This window comes from Periophthalmus magnuspinnatus, chromosome 15 (genome assembly GCF_009829125.3).
Source record: "Periophthalmus magnuspinnatus isolate fPerMag1 chromosome 15, fPerMag1.2.pri, whole genome shotgun sequence".
Lineage (NCBI taxonomy): Eukaryota > Metazoa > Chordata > Actinopteri > Gobiiformes > Gobiidae > Periophthalmus > Periophthalmus magnuspinnatus.
In genome coordinates, this window is record NC_047140.1 from 9,366,560 (window position 1) to 9,390,177 (window position 23,618).

The 23,618-nt window shown below is 38.8% G+C and overlaps 3 protein-coding genes across 3 annotated transcripts in view; 1 reads left to right on the forward strand and 2 right to left on the reverse strand.

Moving 5' to 3' along the window:
- Positions 1-1,481, reverse strand: part of LOC117382903 (high affinity choline transporter 1-like) — a 15,850-nt gene extending 14,369 nt beyond the window's left edge. The window contains exon 1 of the mRNA XM_033980143.1: positions 1,298-1,481. Coding sequence (XP_033836034.1) covers positions 1,298-1,481 — 184 coding nt within the window. The remainder of the gene's footprint in view (positions 1-1,297) is intronic.
- A 4,942-nt stretch (positions 1,482-6,423) lies between these two features.
- Positions 6,424-16,886, reverse strand: LOC117382904 (high-affinity choline transporter 1-like). The gene is made up of 8 exons (XM_033980144.2): positions 16,654-16,886; positions 14,636-14,752; positions 14,412-14,567; positions 14,181-14,329; positions 9,934-10,077; positions 9,712-9,865; positions 8,454-8,671; positions 6,424-7,034 (listed from the first exon to the last, which is right to left on the reverse strand). Exons 1-8 carry the CDS (start codon positions 16,835-16,837, stop codon positions 6,492-6,494), a joined length of 1,665 nt encoding a protein of 554 aa, XP_033836035.1. The 5' UTR covers positions 16,838-16,886; the 3' UTR covers positions 6,424-6,491.
- A 5,837-nt stretch (positions 16,887-22,723) lies between these two features.
- Positions 22,724-23,618, forward strand: part of kif20ba (kinesin family member 20Ba) — a 72,630-nt gene continuing 71,735 nt past the window's right edge. Inside the window, exons 1-2 of the mRNA XM_055227347.1 lie at positions 22,724-22,820; positions 23,101-23,190. Of these exons, the coding sequence (XP_055083322.1) occupies positions 22,725-22,820; positions 23,101-23,190 (186 nt within the window). The 5' untranslated portion in view covers position 22,724. The remainder of the gene's footprint in view (positions 22,821-23,100; positions 23,191-23,618) is intronic.

Consider the following 23,618-nt stretch of genomic DNA (forward strand, 5'->3'; position numbering starts at 1 on the left):
AGCAGGAGAAGCAGTGTTGCTGACATAAAGTTGATCAAAATGGCCTTGTCAGATGAATGTGTCTAACAGCAGCTCTGCAGAGCACATTCATTCAAATAGACATGATTCCCTTGAGGCAAAAATAAATGCTCCCTAAGAGCAATAATGTATCAGACAAACATAACCATGATCTAAAGACTGATACAAAAACTGATCAGGCTCAGAATGAGAGGGTTGTAGGTCGTCAAACATGGAGAATCATTTCAACATCCCAGGAGAACATCAAACCTGCACTGACATTCTCTTTTGCATGCAATAAAAGTATGACATTTTTACATACCCGACCAGTCAAAAGCACAGGCTTATCTCACTCAGTGTTTTTGCTCTGTCCAGACTTTGCTTTGTTGACAGTGTTGCAAACCCTTGGCCTTCTCTCAATGAGCTTTTTCACTTCACAGCTGTGCCGCGTCAGGGTCAAGAAATACCAAGGTTAAAAGGTAGCTTGTTAAAAAAATTTAAGTCAGTTTGTGTTTATCTTTTGTTTGGTTCATTTCATCTGTATCATTTATACGCTGTAACAAATGTCCTGTAAATCATATCTGGCAACAAAACATTAGCAGTTTTGTTGCCAGATAATTACTGTAGTACTTCTGCAAATGACTGTGAATTATATTTACAGGTGAGAGCTGGACAGTACTGGAAGAAGTACTCAATTTAGTTACTTAAGTGAAAGTACAAATATCAGAGCAAAAAAAATCTACTTAAGTAAACATATGAACCTATCTGTTTGAACATCTACTTAAAGAGTAAAAAGTAAGTCAGTATTTTGAACAGATTTTGAGGTTAAAGCTTCAAACGTAGTGATTTTGATAAAGATTTGTGCTGAATTTTGTTCAACAGAAACAACTGAACTGATATTTTCTAGCCGTTTTTATCTGTATATTTTTGTTTGCTCAAATTATCAACGTGTTAAAAATAAACCCTCAGCCTTATCAGCAAATCTCAAAGTAGAAAGTACAGATACTGCTCTCAAATGTAGTAAGTAAAAAAAAGTAAAGAAGTATCCAATGTAAAATGCACTTAAGTACTTTTGCTGGGTTACGTTCCACCACTAGGTCTGTGTTGGGTTATTTTTTACAGTTATTCATTGGTTTGGAGTAAACAGAAACTAGAAACTACAGCAATTTATCCTAGTGTATTTTGAAGTCTTCAGTGAGAAACTACAGTGCAAATAGTGCTGGAAATAAACAAGAAACATAAATGAAAAAGTGTCCAAACTGGCAGCTCTTCATCATTTGTGCAAATCTTCCAAACCAACCTGTCATGGTGAAGATGCCCACCGCCAGGCTGATCCCCCGGTTCCCCAGGATGGTCATCTCGATTTCAGATGCAACATTTTTCTTCTGCTTCCTTCTGGATTTGAAAGAAGCCCAGATGCCCGTCCCAAGCACCAGCAGATAGAAAAATAGCATAGCAATCACTCCTGGTATGTTGACACCCATGATGAAAGACTGACTGACTGAGCGAGGGACTGAGTGAAAGAATATGAAAGAAGGGGGAGGACACAAAAGAAGAGGAGGGGGGCTCTTGGCTGTTGTAACATAAAATGCGAATGACTTACACTAAAACATTGTTAACTTATTTAGGATTTATTTCTAGTTTTACAATTTTGGCGAAGTTTATAATTTCACTTCCTGGTTGGACACACTAGACGTAAATCCAAAACTGTTGCCTAGCAACCACTCTAAAACGTGTCTAAATTTTACAGTAGTTATGATTAGAGTAATAAAAATAAACAACAACATCTTTATTTAGTTCAGTGAAGGTTTAAAGTGTCAGTCAAGTCAAGTGCCTTCCTTGTGAGTAAGTTGTGTTGATGTCACAGGCAGAGGGATTCTTGTACTTAACTGATGTAAAACTATGATAAATATTTAATCAATCAATCAATCAACATTTATTTATAGAGCACTTTACAACACTCAAGGTGACCAAAGTGCTTTCCAGTAAAATCAAATTAAAAACAAGTTAAAATCATACTAAAACAGTAAAATAGGAGAATAAAATAGAATAAAATACATTAATACAACAAAATATAAATAATGATAATGTGTCACAACATTACTAAGTGTTGAAAGCCAGTCTGAATAAATATGTTTTAAGCCTGGATTTAAAAAGACCTAAGTCAGTAATGGTGCACATATCAAGAGGCAATTTGTTCCAGAGTTTGGGCCCAGCCACAGAGCAGGCCCGATCACCCCAGTGTTTGTATTTAGTTTTTGGAACTTCCAAAAGGAGTTGATTTGATGACCTCAAGGCCCGGTTTGGATTTCTGACCACCAACAGTTCAGCCGGGTAGCCAACACTACCTGGCTGGTAGGTAATAAAGTATTACATTCTTCGGATTTCCTGGCCCTTAAGTCGCTGCTTGTGGCCCTGATTTGGACCCCGCCCCTGTGTTTAAGACCCACTACCTTAAAATACGTTATATTAAGACTGTGATTCTGTGAGGAGGAAGATGAGCACATAATGGGTCAGGTCTGTGTTTTAAATCCAAAATGACTGAATTCAGAATCAATAGACAACAGATCTTAGTTCATGAATATAACTGTAGACATTCTGAATAATCTTTTATCACATAAACTTCATTATTCTACTTGAGAAAATGACCTACCTTTGACACACTTTATCAACAGATAAAGTTGATAAAGTGACCATTTCTGGTCATTGCTATTTTGTTTAAAAATGTATCCAATTTACTTTTAAAACTCCAAAATCTCCAAAGCTCAAAATGCTCTGTTGCACCTTGTGATGTCATGAAGTGGTAGTTTTCAAGTTAGCTCCTACTTTTGTTTTGGTTTTTTTTACCTTTGATTCAGTAGAAATTGGCAATTCCAGGTCTGATATGATGTAAATGATTCTAGTGAAGGCGCATAGAGTTTAAAAACACAGTGGAGCACTTCCTGTATTACCCCATGACATCACAAAGTGGAACAGTGTTTTCTGAGAGAGAAAAACTCAGAAAACAGTGTAATATGGGCTCTTTAATCAAGTTTTCATTGTTATAAAAGTTGCACATGTCTTGATATTACAACAACTCATATCGCAAAACGTTAAAAAGTAATCTCTGTTTTGTTTAAATGTGTTTCGTTTCCAACATCAAAAGTAAAAGGTAAACAACCACAGAACAGTCAAGCACAAAACCGTGTATAAAAGAGAACTATTTAGATATATGTACAAATCCACTTTCTCCATCTTGGCCTCTATGTGCTTCATGTAATCCAGAGACTCATCAGGTTCCCCTAGAAAACTGTATTTCTTATCTTTTCATAGCAATACAATTATTATTTTACCCAAACATCTGTTAAGTAAAACCTGCTTCTAAACTGGCAATGCATAACTGATTATAAAGTATGTACAGTACTTTAAACACAACCTATTTAGTCAAGTTTATCTTAAAGTTTCCGCTAGATGGCGCCAATCGGCCAAAATGTTATACTTACTATGTTTTACTGTGTTTTTTTAAGTCCATACACCTTCACTAGAATCATTTGAATAATTTCAGTCCTGGAATTGCCAATCTCGACTGAACTAAAGGTAAAAAGGAGGTGGTAACTTGAAAACTACCCCTTCATGACATCACAAGGTGTAACAGAGCATTTTGAGCTTTGGAGATGTAGGCAGACTAATAATAAAGTGTTACTCAAACATGTGTGAATGAAACAAAAAATGACTCTAGATGTGTTTTTGAGCAGCATTATCACATTGCTTAAACCTCACAAGAGTCCATTTTGCGTAATATATATGACCTTTAAAAGCCAAAAAAATCTTCTTTCATACATCTGTTTTTGACCTTTGCTCACAACATGGATTATATTAATGTTATGTAAAATGATTATATACACTGACCCTCAACACCCATACTTTTGAGAAGCTAGAACGCAGTGGGGACAGGACTTCTGCAGAGTGAGAGTGTGGACCATCTGGAGAACCTCACTGAAGACATTCCACAACGTGTCTTCTCTTGCAGGTCAGAAAAAACAGCTGCTTCTCATGTAAATTGTTAACACATAACATAAATACATACATATCTCTGGATCGCCCTGACATGTGTCCCTAGGAATTCAAAAAGGTATTACACACTTATTTTGTTTTCTGTCATGCAGTTTGAAGGAAAAAAGGAACAAAAGCAAAACCAATGAAAAGGAGACACTGCAGGTGAATAGGAAAAAGTCTTAAATTTAGAGATATGACATCACAACGTGGAAAAGAACATTGAGCTTTCGAGATGAATGAAACAAAACACAACTCCAGGTATGTTTTTGATGAGGTAATATAAGTTATATACTCTAAGTCCCTTAAGTAAAAATGTGAGAACGCACAAACTTATCTTACGCACTTTAACCTTGAAGATGTTTTATCGCAGGCTCAGCGAATGCACACTTGTGGTACATTTAGGTCATAACTTCTCAAAGACTAAACATGTTTTTTTTCAGACTTCAGGGCCGTGGCGCTTTGTCTGCTCCCCTGATATTATGTGTCACTGAGAGGGGAATCTAACTGAACACCGCCATTAAAATCTTGAAAGAGAAGGAACTGATGATTTATAGGTTTAGAGCTTGTGTTTTAATGGGTTGATATGTGTAATTCGCACAAACTGAACATGTCAGCGTGTTTTGTTTGCAAGCCAGTGTTTATTATAATACATTTGATTGTTGAAATACAAAAAAAGCCCCCTGACAGTCATATTCAGCCTGAGCAGACTCCTAATTCTACATAAAACACCTCCAGTGCACGATATTTAGCTGCAAGAAATAGCAAAGTACATCCATGTAGAAAAAGTATGGGTCAGTCCAATGGTCTTCTGCTCATTTATTTTATAGATTCTTTTTCCAGACCAAGGTTTAGTTTGTTTTAATCCCTGACAGTTTGGACTGCTCACTAACGCTCTTCCTCAGAGTGGTCACGTGGTGTCGCTGTGACGTGTCTGATCAGCTATTTAAACAGATTTTGGTGCTGTCTTCCCACCGCTGGAGCAAGGGTGGTGTCAGACATTTTTGGACCCTGCCCCCCACAGTCTCATTTGGAATCCTCTGTCGATATTGGATGTGTTGGGGCAAAAATCATAGAGGGAGCGATGCAGGGTCACGTGAGCAGTTCCACTGAACGTGGACCACTTTCTGTAATATACTGACACAAATCTGTAAAAGAGTGATAAGTAAAAAAAAAAAGTGATAGTAAAGTGATAGTGTGTGGATGTGTGTCTCCATTCAGTCGTTTCTTCTCTTTAGTCATCTATTCATCCATTTTCCCTTACTTTTCCTCTTATCCCTTTTTTGAAATTTCTCTACGTAAATGATTTTCTTACTTTTATGACTGATTTCACGACTATCCCTGTTATTATTTCATATTTCACTGATACGTCAACTGATGGAATGAGGGGAGTAATTAAAGGAAATACATTTACAGGATGCTATGTTGTAATTCTCCTCACTTGGATGGTTTGTATATAAAAATGCCAATTATAAAGATTTCAAATTGTTCAACATATGTATCATAATGCACCTTTTTTTGTTTGTTTTAATCATTTTACTTCTTTACACAAGCATGGAAATCAAAGTTACACATAAATCAAAATGTTTCAGTCACAAAGAAAACAGCAGTCCCTTCCCCAAAAAGTCACCAAGAAAAATAAAAGGGAAAATGTTAAGTTAAAGAGGGGGTGTTTTACTTCTCTACTGCAACACATATTTAGATCACTATGTTACCTGTTATTGTTTTGAAAATGCTGTATTTGCCCAAAACAGGAGAGACTGGTTAGATTAGATGCATTGGTGACATCTAAAACCTCTTCAGGAATGTTTTTGATGAGGAAATGACATTATAACACGGTAGAAAGCTCAAAAAATCTATTTTGCATAATTCCCCCTCTTTAACATCAATCAAGACGTACATTGTAATTTTGTAGATAGACAGTATCTATATCTCTGTATTACTCTTGTGGTTTAGAATCCACAATGTAAATAGACAAGAAAATAAAAGAAAAACATTAAATGAAAAGAGTCCAAATGTTTAAAAGGTCATGTAAATGGAACTTATTTGTTTCATATTAATCCCCAGTAAAGGGCCATATTAACGCACTGACTACAGAACATTTTGACCTGCTCTTCAGCTTAATATTTAATGATGGACTCTGGATTAAAATGGCATGTCACATAATCAACATTTACCAAAGGGTAAAGGCTATTTTTAAAACTCTAAAAAAAGTTATTTTGAGTTTACGTTTTGTTTGCTACATTCCATATGTGTTCATTCATAGTTTATCAGTCTATCATGTCCTTACGGCTGTTTTTTTGTCCACACTTTACAAAGTAAAGAGACTTTTACGTCCATCATTATAGTAAAAAGAGCAGTTAGTTTTGTTTTTGTTTTTTGTTTTGTTTTTTTCACCAAAATGCAGGAAATTACACCTATTTTAAACAAAATGATCAACCCTGATAAACACAACCTTTCCATCATGTTCTTATCATCGGCTGCAGAGTGTCCATGTTGTACTCTCCCTTTGGCACACTCAGATCCTCTTTTTCACCCTCATGGTTTCTTCTTGATTGTGTTAATGTAGCTTTGACTTGAAACACATCCCATCTCTCTGGAAGCAGGCCTCGATTGAAGAGCAGAGAGGCCAGGTAAGAAAAGAGCAAAACCGAAGCGAGCGTCACCAACATGCAGATGGTTTTAACGGGAGAGTACTGAATGTAAACGCCATCCTCCAGAGTGCATCCTGGGAAGTGTAGTACTGCAGGTAACCCGACTGAAGGTTCTCCACACAGCAACCGTAAAGGAAACCCCACCAGAAACCCCATGATGGCGCCATAACTATTTGAGATGTTGAAGAAGAGGACGCAAAAGAACTGGGGGAATGTAATGATGTAACCTATGTCAGCAGAAAGGAACCAAAATAGTACAGCACTATTTTTTAACATGGTCAGTGACGTCCCACAGACCCCGACCACAAACACTGAGGCACGAATCACCCACTGCATCTCTCGCTCCGATGCCTAGAAAAAGAAAATTAAACAAGCAATAAACTATCACATATATTACTTTCTATTGTGTTAAACCTCTGTACTGATCTAAAATGGTTCCATTGACTTTCTAATAAAAACTGCAGAAGCATGGGTCAGACATTAGTGCACGCTGCATGTGCATAGTTAAATATAATCATATCTGTGTGCAATAGATAGAGATATTAAGCGTATCAGCTATCAACCTCAAATCTCCAGCACAGGCCAATATTTTGTTTGGTTGATCCGCTCCATGATAAGGTGGCTGCACGAAACATGACCACACAGCTCTCTCAAGGTTTGTGGTAAAGAAAAGGGCTTGGGGAGAGTTTGTAGTAAATTTAAATGACATAATTTTGGGAAAATAATCAAAATCTACCCCACATATCGGCCCAAAGATATCGGCAGAACTTACTGGCCATCTGATTCCTCTGGATTCTAAATGAATGATATCAGCATCGGCCATGAAAAAATCTCTAGTAATAGATCAGCTGATTTTTATTATTTAGGATTTTTTTTTTTTTTTTTTTCTATCTTCTGGATGGTAGAGTTTGATTGAGGGTCAAAGGATGGGATGTTCTGGGACAGTTATCCATTTGCTTGTTTTCTGTTGATTAATTTGCTTGTCTGTTTCTGTTTTATTCTTGATTTTCTAACTTTCTGTTGGTTAAATTAATTCACATGTTCAACAGTAAGAGGCAACTGTTGTTGTGACTTTGGGTTTTACAAAAATAAATTGAATTAGACAAAATGTCTCTAAGCTTAAAGAGGAGTATTACACTTCTATGGTGTATTAATTGCTAAAACATTACATGTTTCGATCACAATGTTAGTAATGTTACTCACAGTATGTTCTGAAAATGTTATATTGGCCGAATACAATGTATTAACAACGTTTAAAAAGTTTCCAGTTAATTTTTGATGCTCTGAATCCCCCTCTCCCTTTGTTCTCTGTGTCTCTCCCCCTTCAGAGTGCCACCACAACACAATGAACCTTCATTCAACTGAAACTACTGCACATCGCATTAGGTTTGTAAAGTTGTAGTAAATTATTTCGTATCCTGTTCTTTTATATTTATGGAAAATTGTCACGTGGGAGCATGGGTGGAGCTTGTGGGTGGAGCATTGCACAGCTAATCATAAGAAGGGTTTGAATAGGGCCCAGGAGAGGTCACAAGATTACTCAAACATACATGGATAACATCTACAACCTCTTCAGGCATGTTTTTGATGAGGGAACAGTAGAAAGCTCCAAAAAGTTGATTTTGCATAATATCCCCTCTTAAAAACATGCTCCAGCTGATTACCTTTGAAACCTTTGTTACCATGAACCACTCCTGATAAATAATCATTCAAAGCTACTTTGACCTTCATCTTTCTATGCGTAAAGTTTTTTGTTTGTTTTTTTCTCACCGTGGGCCTCATTATGTTCTTGTAGATGTTCGCAGAGAAAACTGAGGCTGCAGACATCAGTGCTGAGTCTGCTGATGACATGACAGCAGCGGCCACACAGCCAATCCCAATGATGGAGATGTAAGAGGGTGTGAGGGCCTCCAGCATGATGGGCACCACCTGAGCGGCTTCTCCTCGTTCATAAGGGGAGGGAGACCCGTACGACGTCTGGTTCCAGTCTGAGAAAAAAGAGACGATAATAATAATTTTTTTTTTTTTTTTTTTTGACATTTGTAAAGCATCGTGCTAGTCTCAACTCTTAGCTAATGTTAGAGCAAAAAGAGGCTCTGTTTTTCTGTGTGCGTGTTCTTGTGTGTGTGTGTGTGTGTGTGTGTGTGTGTGTGTGTGTATGGTAGTAAGCCTAGCAAACTCATCATTCTCTTCTTTTTAAATTTAGTGCTTAATTTAAATAACATACGCCTTGAGGTCTTGGCAGATGAGTTGGAGGAAGTGTCTGGGGTGGGGGGAAATCTAGGAGTTCCTACTTAGACTGCTGCTCCCATGACCCAGCCCCAGATAACAGGAAGAAAATTGATGGATTAAAAATGATTTATAAAGTTTTAATTTATATTTGAAGTTAAAACTTTGATTCTAAGTTTGTATTCATTGCAATTCATTCCATGAGCTGCTACTGTATTAATTAAAATAAAAAGGTCAGCCTTGATGTGGACCATAGTCTTTATATATAGATGGACGTAGCTAACCTGCTAGCCACCGCATTACATATGGGAAATGGACATGGATGCGCTTCTGGCTCAGTCGACTCTGACTCCAATTCACTTTACATTGAAAAACTGTTGTCCCTTTCTCTGTAACTGCTGCTGTCAGACTCGTAATTTTGGTCTTAAGATGTTTGTATTAACTCACTCTACATGATCCTGGTGTTTTTATTTCGCTATTGTGTACGGAACTCAAAATGTGAACATTAATAACAGACAAATCAGCTGCCTTCTTTACCTGAAGTCACTCAATCTAGCGTTAGCAACAGGTTTGATTGACAGCATCGCACGCTCCCTGCTTAACCAGCGGTGTAGGCAAGAAGGGGCATTCCTTGAACAGCCTCACTCCAGATTGGCTCTTTGGTTGCTATGATACTCGCAGCCAAAATTCCAAATATAGAACTCGGCTAAAAATTTGCACTCACTTAGTCCACTTCTTTATACAGTCTATGGTGGGGACATAAACTCTTGCTATGTGTGATATGAAATATAACTCCTACCTGTGGAAGCAGCCGCTGCTCCAAACAAAACAGGAGGAATCCCACATATCAACAAGAGGACGGCGGCTACACAGCAGGTGATCTTGGCTGTACCAGTGGAGGAAGCAGACAGGGTTCTCTGATGCAAACACTGAAATGCCATACTTCCAATGGACTGAAGTCAAACAGATTAAATTATACACTTTTAATGTAACTGAGAATGTAAAGACATGGTGGACTCACCATTTGTAAGAAGTTGTCCAACATAATCCAGATCCTTTCTAAATGTGGTTTGCCAATCCAGGGTGTGTGCAGAGTGTTGTTCATTAGAGTCTCATCGATGCGGACAGTGTGAGGGTTCATCAGAATAAACGGAAGGCAGAGCCACTAAGAAAGAAAGAACATATAAAATAGTACAGGTTATGCAGGTGACACAAGATTTGGAATTTTAGCAATGAGTAAGCAAAAATGTATGAGGGTCAATATTGAGTAATGACACTCAGTGACTCTCCCTCCGCCAACAGCTAACAAGCTAGCTAAGCTCTGAACAGCCGGGAGAAAGTAGGAACCTATTACATATAATGGAATCACGCACCTCTAGGCTTGTTGTAAATGACAAAATGAGAACAAAACAACAAGGCATTTTCAGCACTACCTTAGCCATATTTTTTACAGGACATGGGGTAGGAGTACAAAGAAAGGAGAAATGATCAGTCTGGGGCTAATGCATGTATGTCTATGGCATAGTGTTGTTCAGCAATTAACATGGTGATGTCATGATGCCTGTTGTTGTTGTTGTGGTTATTTCCGGCAGACTGGGCACGGTTAGTGCATTGCTGCCCTCCACTGGTCAGGAGATTTCATGTGGATTTTACTGCGTGGCGAGTGCTCGCCTAAGGAAAAGAACGTTACAGCTGCTCTTCCCTAAATTCTATAATACACCCCTGTTTGAATTAGAAATCAGGTCACCAACCGAGCCCTCTCCTTGGGGTAAGCTCCATGTCCTAGTATTGTCCTCAGGGAAAAGTTGTTGAGTCCTATCTTAGATAACCCCCTAAACATGTCACTTCTCTGAGCACTATATACTGGACAGTGCAGCACAACATGCACCACGGTCTCAGAGACTCCACACCATTCACAGCAGCCATCGTTGTGTTTCCCAATGAGGAATAGCCCACTAGCCAACCCACAGTGGCCTAGTCGGAGGCGTGTTAGTTTAGTGTCATCCTGGCGTGAGAGAGCAGGCCTAGAAGGGTCATTAACTGTTGGAACTATGCTGTGCATCTGTCTCCCCTTTGTTTCATCATCCCACTTTTGTTGCCACTGCTTTTTAATACTGGCCTGTATAATAGATCGACACTCCATCCTGCCAAGAGGTACTCTGAGGTGTATTTCTGGCTTCTTTAGACTAGCCTTTGCAAGACTGTCTGCAACATCGTTTCCCTCAAGGGCAGCATGAGCTGGGACCCATAAAAACCCCACATCATATCCAGCTAGCGCAAGTTTATACACCATTATTAAAATTTCATTCACCACATCCGGACGTCCCTTACTTCCTTCGCCCCCTTCCAAGGCCATCAACGCTGACAGTGAATCAGTGCATACTACTGACCTCTTAACTCCTGCTTCCTCCAGCCACCACAGTGCCCACAGGATTGTGATCAGTTCAGCAGAAAAAATAGACATATCATCTGGGAGCCGATGACTTTGCTGGATACGAAACTGGGGAACCCAGAAGCCAAACCCCACTTTACTATGTTCGGGGTCTCTAGACCCATCTGTGTATATTTGGGTGACCCCCTCCCACTGGTTCCCAAGATAATCTCTCACATAGGGCGCCAGATTTCCCTTGCATCCACTTTTGGCTAGCTTCTTTATTGATAGGTCAATTATAGGCTCATGCCACAGCCACGGTGGAATCACAGACCACTGCACCGGAGCCACAATTTCACTGCTTTTAACTCCTAGTTCCCTAAAACCTCCCTCTACACGTTGTATAAAGCTATATCTATTAATTCTGCTTGCACTCTGGCTAAACTCCCAGCTTTCGTCCAGCACTCGGGTGGATAGCAGTGATTTTTCAGCCCCTTTTAATTTCACTAAATAATTGAGAGCCAATTTTTTGCGTCGCAGGGTCAAAGGTATTTCACCTGCCTCCACCAACAGTGCAGAAATTGATGTCGTTCTCATGGCCCCGGCGCACAATCGAAGTGCTCTTGCCTGCACTACATCCAACTTTGCCAATGTCGACTGGGCTGCAGACCCATATACTACACATCCATAATCAAACACAGGCCGAATCATTGCCTTGTAGATCATTAAAAGCGCGTCCCTTCCTGCACCCCAGGTTGTGCCGGAAAGGCACCTCATTATGTTTATCACCTTGCAGCATTTATCCACCATTCTCTGAATATGTTCTCCATATGTCAATTTTTCATCCATCCATACACCAAGAAATTTAAACACTCGCAGTCTCTCAACAGGCTGCCCATACAATTTCAAATTATGGCACCCAATATTCTTTTTCCTTCAAAAAATGACAAATTTGGACTTAGCAACTGACAGTCTAAACCCCCATCTACCCATCCCTGGACTTTATCAAGTGCTGACTGCATCTGACTAAAGTGGAACTTTGTGTTCCTTCCCCTCTTCCAAAGAGCACCGTCATCGGCAAACAGGGACCTCCCAAACCCGCCTCCCAAAGCACTAAACATGTCATTTATCATTATATTAAATAACATAGGACTGATTACACTACCCTGTGGGGTCCCATTATCCACACTATAAATTCCAGAAAAACATCCCCCAACTCGGACCTGTATACTCCGTCCACTCAGGAAGCTCTTAATCCAGTTAAACATTCTGCCCCCAATTCCTGCGTCATACAGTTTAATAAGCAAGCCTTCCTTCCAGAGCATATCATAGGCTTTTTCGACATCCAGAAAAACAGTCACCACGACTTCACGGTTTATAAGTGCTTTTTTAATTTCATCATCAAGTACTATCACGGAGTCCATTGTGGCCCTGCCTTTTCTGAAACCATTTTGGGCAGGTGTTAAATACCCTTTTTTTTCCAATCTATAAACCAACCGATCTGTTACCATCCTCTCCATGATTTTACACAATACAGTTGTCAGAGCTATTGGCCTATAAGACAAGGGACACGCTGAGTCTTTACCTGGTTTCAGAATAGGCACAATGACTGCATGCCTCCAGTCTTTGGGCAGCTGCCCCACCTCCCATATGGTATTAATCAGGCACAGTAGCTCATGCAGCATATCATTACTCAAGTGCTGAAATACCTCGTACCCCAGGCCGTCCTTCCCAGGCGACATGTGCCTCCCTTGTTTTATCGCCCTCTTCAGCTCTTTCATAGAAAAAAAGAGGTTAATTGCATCACTATTATCATAGCTAAGCCTTAATTTGTAGCCCTCCTGATCTAAGCTGGCACTCCTTCTTAACATTGCTTGCTCACGTCATGATGCCTGTTTGTTGCTGCCCTCCTGTACTCTCTCTCCCCCTCCCTCACCTGTCTGTCTGGAGCTGGGCGGAGTGTCTGACTCCTTCTGCTCACACCTGGAGCGCATTAGCGCAATCACCCTCACCTGTGGTGGCGTATAAGAAGAGTCGGCAGACTACACTCGGAGCCATACCGTCCGCGTGTAAAACGTGAATGTTCCAGCTCTGTTTTTGCATTCCTGTTCCCAGCCTGCTTGTTCTCATTTTGGATTTTGCCACCTTTCCAGACTCCTGCCCTCGCCCGCTCCTGCTCCTGCCTCTACGGTCCGGTACAATCATCTCACTCTGCACTGCCTGTCTTGGTCTCCGGCATCCCGCCTGCCTCTTACCCTGGGTCCCACTCCTTGGACTACGCTGGCCCTGTCTGTCCTGGTCTCGTCCCCGCTCCCGTCTACACTCCAGCCCCGGCTTCCCGTTCCCAACCCGCTCTCCGTCCGTCCTGCCTGCCTCCTGCTTCCTGGTTCCTCGTGTGTGTCATTTGAACTATTTAAGACTTTGATTCACAGACTTGTAAATAAACACTGTCAACCTGCTCTGAGTCCGCATACTTTGGTCCTAACCCGCACCGTTACGACAGGTGATGCAGTATACATATTAGCAAACACAACCTGATATGTTTTTTAATGCAAAATGTATTTAAACAACACATTTTCAAGAGCTTGTCATCAATGTGAGTGTTCTTGGTCCTGTTTAGACATTTGATTTTCAGCAATAAAGGTGAGAGTGGCTAACGGAAAAAACTGTTGACTAATGCTATCTAACTTGTGGCTGTAATTTCATTTGTTGTTTCAGGTCAGATTGTGTTAAAACAAATCTTAAATTAAAGTCTAACAGAGCCTCAGACAGGGCAGTGGCTACAGGTACTATCAAAACCCGAGTGATTGTTGATGACAAAGTACCAATTGGGATCGGGTCTAAACTAAGTGGCAATTGTTTGCCAAAATGACCCATATGATAATGTGTGTGCTCACCAGGCTGATGAAGATGAGCACCAGTTGGATGATGTCCGTGTAGGCCACAGAGTAGAGTCCTCCCATCAGAGTGTAGGTGATGGCCACAGCTGCAGAGATCCAGATGCTCACAGTGTAGGACAGGTCCAGAACCACACTGACCGTGGCACCTGCAAATCCAATGCACAACCTTACAGTTAGCAAATATGGAGGCGCAACACGTTCTGAAATTAAAGCAATACATTTTATTACCCAAGCCAATCAATGTGGAGGCCATACAGAGTAAATCAAGAAAAACTGAAACCAGGCAGAAGAAAGATGTAATCCCTTTCCCGTACTTCCTATGAAAGGGATCCATCATGGTGACACACTTTTTGTCTCGTAATGGTTTAGCAAACACGAATCCACCTGTGTCATAAAACATCATTATTCACAATCTCAGAAATGTCATGACACTGATCTAAAATGGGACTCACACAATAGAAATGATGTACTGTATGCCAGGAATAATATTAGGATCATTGTTAGTCCCATTGACGGCTGGTACACAGTTTCAGCTGTGCCGACGATGAAGCCTCCTCCAACCCATGACGCTGTTGAGGACACAGGAGAACATGCAAAAAAATATTGTAAAAAATATCCATACATAAAGTAAAAGAAATATTAAAATCTGTCAACTGGACTGGATTTGTAGGAGTGAAGACGTTTGGCTGCTCATCCAAGCCATATCTTCAATTCTGGTAAGTTACTGGTGGCCACTGCCTTATATCTATCTGAATAGAGGAGCAAACTACACTGAAACTAACACACCTACTTGTTTACAGGTTCGTTTTGTAGGTTAGGTCTAATGAGCTGCCTTAAGTGTGAACTGTGCCTGAGGCATACATAACAGAATCAGGCCCATAATGGATGCTCTCACACCTATTAGCATACTGGCTAGCCCTATTGTTTTCTTTGTTCAGATATAGGTCTGAGGATGGTGTTATAAATAGGAGATAGATGATGCCTAAAGCCCCCATTCCTGTTTAAAAATGCATTGTCTTTCCTAACAAAAATTCCTTCTTTAACTCCCCTCTCAAACCTTTTCTTTTCTCTGACTAAGATCTGTACCTCACTATCTTCAAAGGAGTGGTTAGTGGTTTTGAGATGGAGATGCACAGCAGACTGGGGTCCTGAGGAGCTCTTGCAGCAGTGTTGGTACATTGGATGAGCAGCAAAACGTCTTCACTCCTACAACTTTTTATCTAGTTGACAAATTTGAAGTTTTCTTTTACTATGGACCACAACTGGACGACTGATGCATTACACAGACATCCATACTCAAAAGTTATTTTCTAACGTCTAATCAAAGAATTTTGTTTGAAGAAAAATAACCCATGGTATGATATTGGTTTTTAAACAAACAACACGCAATTGATGGGATGCACTTCTCAACAAAGAGACCATACATTTACTAACTATAGCACCCTAAACAACAAAACTATTTGGGTGAGAGTTATGTTGTTGCTCTCTCTAGCCTGGTTTGAATGTGTTTATCTGTATAGTCAGTTGCTGATTAATGTAGTCACGATACAAACACTCTAAACTCCATGTTGATACCAAGTAAAAGACAAATAATAAATAGACAAAACAAAATAAAAAGTTGTTTTCTTCCATAAATTTACTGTGGGAATGTGGCTTCAAAATTTTCAGTTAGCTTAATCTTAAAACAATGGAGATTTTAGTATGCTCTACTGCAAGAAACACATGGTGTTTTCTTTTTTTTTAATGTTTCATTCCAGGTATTAGTTGTGACCATGACCATGAACACCATTTTAAAAGTATTCAGGAATAATGTATCCATTTTATGTTAGGCTACTTCAGGATTAATTGAATAATTATTTTTACAACCAGCGATTCTCTTGCAGGTCTGTATTATTATTATTATTAAAAAGCTACTACACAACTACAGCAGCATTTATTCAAATGGCCAAAGTAATAAATAAGGCTGTTCCTGTTATTTCCTCTACTTTATCAAACTAATTATGTTCTAATGCTGTTACCTCCTCAAAAACAGACCTGGAGTTGTGTTTTATTTCATTCACACACATTTGAATAAACCTGGTTCATTAGACTGTCTAAATCTCCAAAATTCAAAGTGCTCTGTTCTGCTCATAATGTTCCACCTTGTGGTGTCATGTAGTGGTAGTTTTCAAGTTAACAGCTACCTTTAGTAGAGATTGGAAATTCCAGCGCTGAAATCATCCAAATAATTCTAGTGAAGGTGTATGGAGTTTAAAAAAGCAAATGTGCACTTCCTGTTTTACCACATGACATCATGAGTTTCTTTGAGAGAAGAACTAAGCTAAATATGCAGGGTTTATGTAAATGAAACAAAACACAACTCCATATATTTGTGATGATGAAACAACATTATTACATAGATCAGAAAATAGCATAATATGGGCACTTTAAATTTGAATATTTGAAAGAATATTTCCCATCTCATTCATACCTGTCATTGTGAAGACTCCCACCACCAAGTTGATCTGTCGGTTCCCCAGAAGAGTCATCTCTAGTTCAGACGCACCATTTTTCCTCTGCTTCCTTTTGGATTTGAAGGAAGCCCAGATGCCCGTCCCAAGCACCAGCAGATAGAAAAACACCATAGCAATCACTCCTGGTATGTTCACCGCCATAATGAACCTGACAACTAGAGAAAGACTACTACTACTACTACTACTACTACTACTATGGCACTGAAGTAAAAGAGTGTGAAAGGAAGTTAAATTATAATATCTCTACTGATATCTAATAATGTAATAAGAACATGTTGTGCTAGACTGCAGCACATTTAGCAGTGTCAATCTATTAACTTTTATTTTAAGACTGTTTAGTCTCACTCATTCTAAGCGCCGCCTCTCTCGCTCTCTGAATGGTCAGATTCATGTTTACTGCCCCCATCCAAGCACTCTCAGAGATGATACTTAAAGGCATTTTAGGCTACCTGATTAGTACTTACAAACATGAAAAACAGGAATAGATGTTATGCGGATGACATCACAACTCATGAGTTTCCAAAGAGTGTCAAGGCACTACAGGCTTTAGGACCAGACACATTTGAACTGAACCTTTCTCTCCTTAAATAAGTTGTTTCTGTGGGTTGATATTACTTGTTGTGTGGCGAGTTGAAGTTTATTTATTTCCTTTATCTCCCCCTATCATTAGCTAACAAGCTAGCTAAGCTCTGCACAGTCACACCAAAGAAACTTTTTTATTTTTTCCAGATAAAGCTAGTTTGAGCTAGAAAAAAAAAAAAAAAAAAAAAAAGTTCCATGCACAAAAAATAGGCCAGCAAAATCAAAGAAACAAATTTCGTCTGTTAAGCTGCTCTCATAGTTCTGCCCATAGACACTGTTATGTTTACTGTATTTGACAATATTATGTTAATTATTTGCTAAATGTCGCCATCTAGAGGTTGTTTTAATTTAGAGTAAAAGACAGTAGAAGAAGAATGCTTGACAGAAGTTGTTGTTTAGGCCTCACTTTAGTAAAATGGTTGCTCTTCAGTCCAGGCGTTTCTTTGTTTGGTGTTTTTGTTTAAGCATCGTCTGTAATTATTATATGAAAAATAACTAGACATCTGTAATATTGCCTTTTAAGTTTGACATGAATGAGTCAGTACACTTTTAGTGCTCTATTGCTTTGTAAATTAGTTCACAAATGCATATGCTAATTTACATTGCTAATTGTTATGCTAACATAAACTGATTGTCATTGTTGGTGCTACTTATCTTCTGAAGATATTGTATTACAGAGAGAAGATGGCAAACAACAAAGCTACAGAAACCACCATGCGGAGCTCCAGTTACATCCAAGACCTTAGGGCAAAAACAAAAGCCGAAGCTGCTCAAACAAGACCTTAATATGCAAAGAAAGAAAGAGAAATGAAGGTCCTACTAGCTACTCTTGATGCACTTAGAGCTGAGCAAGAAAAAGAAGCTGCTGTAGCAGACGCTAATTCATTGGAAGCAGAACTGCTTGAATATGGCTCTGAAAGATGCAGTGTAGCTTATGGGCCACCAAAGAAAAATGCACAACCCAATACGTTTTAGAACAAACAGGTGTCACTGCAGCAGAGCCGCCAATTCCAATAAAGAAAACCCCTTTCAGCCAACCACTGCAAAACAAGAAAACAGACCACACTATGCAACTTCTGGAAGTGAGCTTTGTGAACATCTGTCTACTAGCTTCAAACCGTTCACCTCCTTACCCAAACATCACTTAAAGCAAATCATACTGGCAACAACCATGCTCAGACCAGGCCAATCTACAACCTGGCCAGATACCTAGCCTGCAATCAGCTTGTAACTACAGACCTTACCAGCTTTCCTGACCAACCCACGAACTACTGGGCATGGAAAGCATCTTTCAAAACTGTAATAGCTGATTTTTATCTATTGGCAGGGGAGGAACTTGATCTGTTTGTACGATACCTTGGTAAAAAATCAGCCAGAGAAGTCAAACAAATGAAAGTAGTCAACATCAGATGTCCTGAAGCTGGTTCAGGTATGGCGTGGAACAGGCTAGAAGAAGAATACGGCTCTCCAGAGGCTGTAGAACAAGCCTTCTTTCACAAGGTAGAAAGCTTTCCCAAAATTGCATCCAAAGAGCCCTTCAAACTCCATGACCTTGCTGACTTAATGCTAGAGCTAGAGGCAGCCAAGTTAGATGGTTACTTACCCAGATTGTTATAAGTAGTGTTCATGTTTTTGGCCTTGCTGCTTGCATGCAGATTTCTCCAGATTCTCTGAATCTTTTGATGATATTATGGACCGTAGATGATGATTGTACATTGAGAACCGTTGTCCTTAGACTGTTGAACTATTTGCTCACACAGTTGTTCACAAAGTGGTGAATCGTGCACCATTGTTGCTTGTGAATGACTGAGGCCTTCGGGGATGCTTCTTTTATATCCAATCATGACATTCATCTGTTTCTAATTAACCTGTTCAACTCTGGAATGTTCCAAGCAGGTGTATTTTAAACATTCCTCAATTTTCCCATTCTTTAGTTGCCCCTGTCCCAGCTTTATTGGAACGTGTAGCAGACATCAACTTTGAAAATTTGTGAATATTTGCATAAAAACAAGTTTATCAGTTTGAACATTAAATATCATGTCTTTGTAGTTTATTCAGTTCAATATAGGTTTAAAAGGATTTGCAAATCATTGTATTCTGTATTTTTTTTACACAGCATTCCAACTTCATTGGAATTGAGGTAATTTATTGGAAAGAGTATTATAACAGATCAATATGATGAAAACAACAGTGATTCATTTAATGTCTTATTTTCATTTATTATTGTTTTGCAGAGGACACTGGATGTCAAAGAGGGGAAACTGTACGAAAAAAGCACACAATCTTCTTAATGGGTAGATGTTCATGAAACATCAAAAAAAACAAATTGAAATAATCGTCCAGGAGCAGTAGTTGGTGACACTATTTCATGAGATGTTCCCATATGATTATAATACATTCCAATGGTGAAAATCTGGTTTGTTTGCCAGCATCTGGACATGTTAAAAATGTGTCATGTGATGCAGAGCAGTAAATATGATCACTTTTGAGTCAGAAGCTCAGCTAGAAGTGCTAATATATAAAAATGCATGTGTCATGTATCCATGAGAGGGAAATCAAAAACTGCAGTTTGAATGGCTTTCAACTGTGCATTTTGCACACCGAGTGATACAAACGTGAGAATTTGATAAAATACAAAAAATAAACCTATCTTTGTTGCCATTGATTGACCTGCTCCAGGCTGCAATAACAGCTCAAAATATCTGCTTTGCATTTCCCATTCTGGAAAGAAATCATAATTTCTTTAGTTTTCAACTCAAATCAGAGTTGATTTAAAACAAAAAAGGCACTTAAAGGGTTAACATAGTAAACGCTACAATAATTATTTATACAAAAAAAATGACAACACTTTGCTACTTCCCGACGTTCAAAAACGCCACACTGTCCTGACGCATGCGCAGTCGTGCCCCTGCGTCTGATTGGGGGATATTCAAACTTGCACCGCGGCTCTTGTCGTTGTGAGTTATGTGTGCCAAATTCACTCAAAACACGAGAAAGTCTATGGAACAACTCTAAAACGCGTTCTCTACACGCTTTACAGCCAAGGTAAGCCGAGTTTTGTTATTTTACCAGAATTCACACTATAAATTGCTTCGTAAGTGCAGACAATCGCAAAAACATGTAACTTGACAGCGGTTAGCTTCGTTAGGTTAGCATCACATAAAACGCCCTGTGCTTTGTTTTTATCTGAGTAAAATGCGCCCTGCTGACTACACTGGTGACAGTTCATTACGAAAAATTGCCAGAAAGGATCATTATTTATGGAGCTGTTGTGTGATGGTTTGAAGATGCTTACATTCGCCGATCTGCAACTTTATTTAACTTCTTGTAGCATTTGTTGTGGCGCTTGGGCCGCTGTCCATATAGTTGTTATATAGTTATAGTTGTATCCGCTGATGTTTTACGTTTTACATTTTACAGCCTTTTCTCTGGGCATAGGTGTGAAGAGATGTACTTAAAGTGTTATATATTCAAATTCAAAGAGGTGTCTGACAATATAAATAAAGATCTAGTTACATTGTCAATAAAGCCACAATTTAGCCACATTTTTCCACAAATAAGTTTCACACAACTACTTAAATGGTAAATGATCATATTTTAATACAGCACTTTTCCACCTTCAAGGCACTTAAAGCACTTTACATCAAGGACCCACTCACCCATTCACACATTCATACATTCATACATCAGTGTATGACTATGACACAACTACAGTCTTCATCTGTGGGTGCTGGAGTCGTACCACCAACCTGTGAGTGAGAGGATCTGACCATTCTGCCAATGATGTTTATGTCAATAGTGAGATCTGCACCGCTAACCTTTGGATCAATAGAGAAACACTTTACCAGCTGAGCTATTGTTTAACTTTTACTTAATGTCACATTTAAATAATATGTAATTGGTAAGTTGCCAAATCAAGTACAACATATTTTTGTAATAAATAATTTCGAACAATATTGTCTTAATATAGTAAACTTCGATTTGTCCCATCCGGTTTACTCCCCCCATGGTTTAAAAAAATAAAATAAAATATTGTATTATAATCAAGTACTACATTTTGCCTGCATTGTTATAAACATATAAATGTAGCTAAACTTTTAAAAAGGGGTCGCTTAAAGTGCATCTATTCGATAGTATCATATTTTTCTTATTATGACTTGGTTTGATGGGACCTGTAGTAAATAGTTATCATAGTTTTACATGAATTTAGTGGCAGATTTTGAAGAAAAGTTGAAACTTGCCGTCAATACGCAAAATTATAAAATTTGTTACAGACACACTATGAATACATACACTATATATACTATACATACACTATACAACAAGCAATTTCTTTTTAACAGTTTAAACATTAATTTTACAAAATAAAAGTCTCATATTTTTTTATTTGACTAATGCCAACTAACCACAAAAAAGAAAACATGTGATATCAACCACAAATCTGGCACTCTGTGTAATAGATAGACGGGTAGTATTCAGTTTGCAGTGCTGTATGTTTTGCCTCCCATAAGGCTTCAGCATCCAGCGTAACCTCATCGCTGTCACTCTTGTAGCCTTTGTTTACAGTATGATTGCTAGGTAATGTTTATGCGATTACCATTATATTTGCCACATCTGCTGCACATGTTGAATTAGTAGGGATGGGACAAGATCTCGTGCCACAAGATCTCACAAAATCAGATTGTTCACGCATGAGGGACATGACCCATATGTTTTACATTTGGCTTAAACAAAAAGAGGGTTAACACTGCTGACGTGAACCTTTTTGAAGCTGTGTTGAAACTGAGATGACAAAATTGTGAATTGAACCACAAAATTTATTTGAATATAGGGAATGGACTCATGTGGATTTTTTGAGCCACTACTGATATCTGATATTTGTCCTAACCGATATTTGCTAATATCTGGGATATAAAATAATTTGTTACATGTTTGCATAAACATACAGCTATGTAACGGTCTTATCTGACTCATTAGTCTGTTTAAAAAGGGCACACAGAGAATGGGGCAGGTATTGATATCAGTCGATACGATACAGAAAAATCTGGAACCGATCACACATCCCAAATTATTGTTTGTCTTGTCTTGTTCTTGTGGACCCAATCTTGTGTCTTGTGGGAATCCTCCCGTCTCACCCCTCCTAACTAGAAAGTATAAAAATTGTCAAACCAGGTCCATCACCTGGACGACAGAAGCTCAGCTGTTTGTCCACTGACTCTCTGGTTGATGGTGTGATATTCCAGATGAATGCAGTCCTTGCGCTTTGAGCAGAATGCCTTGAAGGTTATATATAAAAATGTGACCATTTTCCATTTTGACCTTTTTCTTTCTCTCTTTTAGGTAAAAATATAAATTGAAATATAATTGTTCATTACCTTTTTGTGAAATGGGCAGTTTAAATATAACATGCTTATTTACTTGCTTTTATGTGTTTTAGGAAACTAAGATGGAACTTGGCTTGGAAGAGAAAACGGAGCAACCTGAGACTGCTGTTTTCAATAGAGATGTGTCCTCTGAACTCAGCTCCTCCTCAGATCTACTGGTACAGCCTCACCCATAAGAATCTTCACTCCTGCAAACTAAAAAGGAGGCGTGACAAAAGCTCTCAAAACTTTTACATATCTCTGTGTATCTGACCCAAACTACACAAGACTACACCTGCAGGGTGTAAAAAAAGCACATCTTCAGCTAACCTCCTAAAACGAATAGTCAATTAATACAACTTCAACTAAGGCACCATCAACCGATTAATCAACTTAACAACTAAAGTCCTACAGCTCGATAAATATGATTAATTTATGTCATTGTTTTGTATTTTTCAGAATTCAGTTGTAGAAGAGAAGGAGCACCTGCAGGTCTACCTCCGTATTCGTCCCTTCACTGCTGCGGAGAGCTACACTGGAGAGGCGCAGGTGAGACAGGGTCATCCACAGAAGTAATGATTTGGAATTTCTCTTAAATGTTATATATATATTTATACATAAACTGGTTTGCATGTAATTTATATACTCCCAGTCCCAGATGAACTATTTGGGAAATATTTCTGAGTAGCAACGTAATTGGATTGAACGTTATCCTACCATTAAATGTAAGGCAACAAAGTTCATATTTTAAAAAACATAAAGGAACTGTAACATTTGAGAGAAGAAGAAATATGAACTTCTAAACTATTACAAGAAACCCATGCATTTAATAAAATGTCTGTAGAGGTCAAAACTGCAGGGTTGGCAGCTTTTGCACAGAATAAGACCCCATGGAGAAACAGGGAGGGCATCTGACACAAAGGGACACTTCAGAACATATTTGTACGGCAAGGCAAGTTTATTTGTATAGCACAATT

Excerpts from the sequence above, each read along its gene's own strand:
- LOC117382904 (XM_033980144.2), bottom strand. The coding sequence starts at position 16,837 with ATGGCGGTGAACATACCAGGAGTGATTGCTATGGTGTTTTTCTATCTG. Across the intron at positions 14,330-14,411 it reads CTCCACATTGATTGGCTTGG|GTGCCACGGTCAGTGTGGTT; the intron begins GTAATAAAATGT and ends TTGGATTTGCAG. Across the intron at positions 8,672-9,711 it reads AGCAGCGGCTGCTTCCACAG|ACTGGAACCAGACGTCGTAC; the intron begins GTAGGAGTTATA and ends CTTTTTTCTCAG.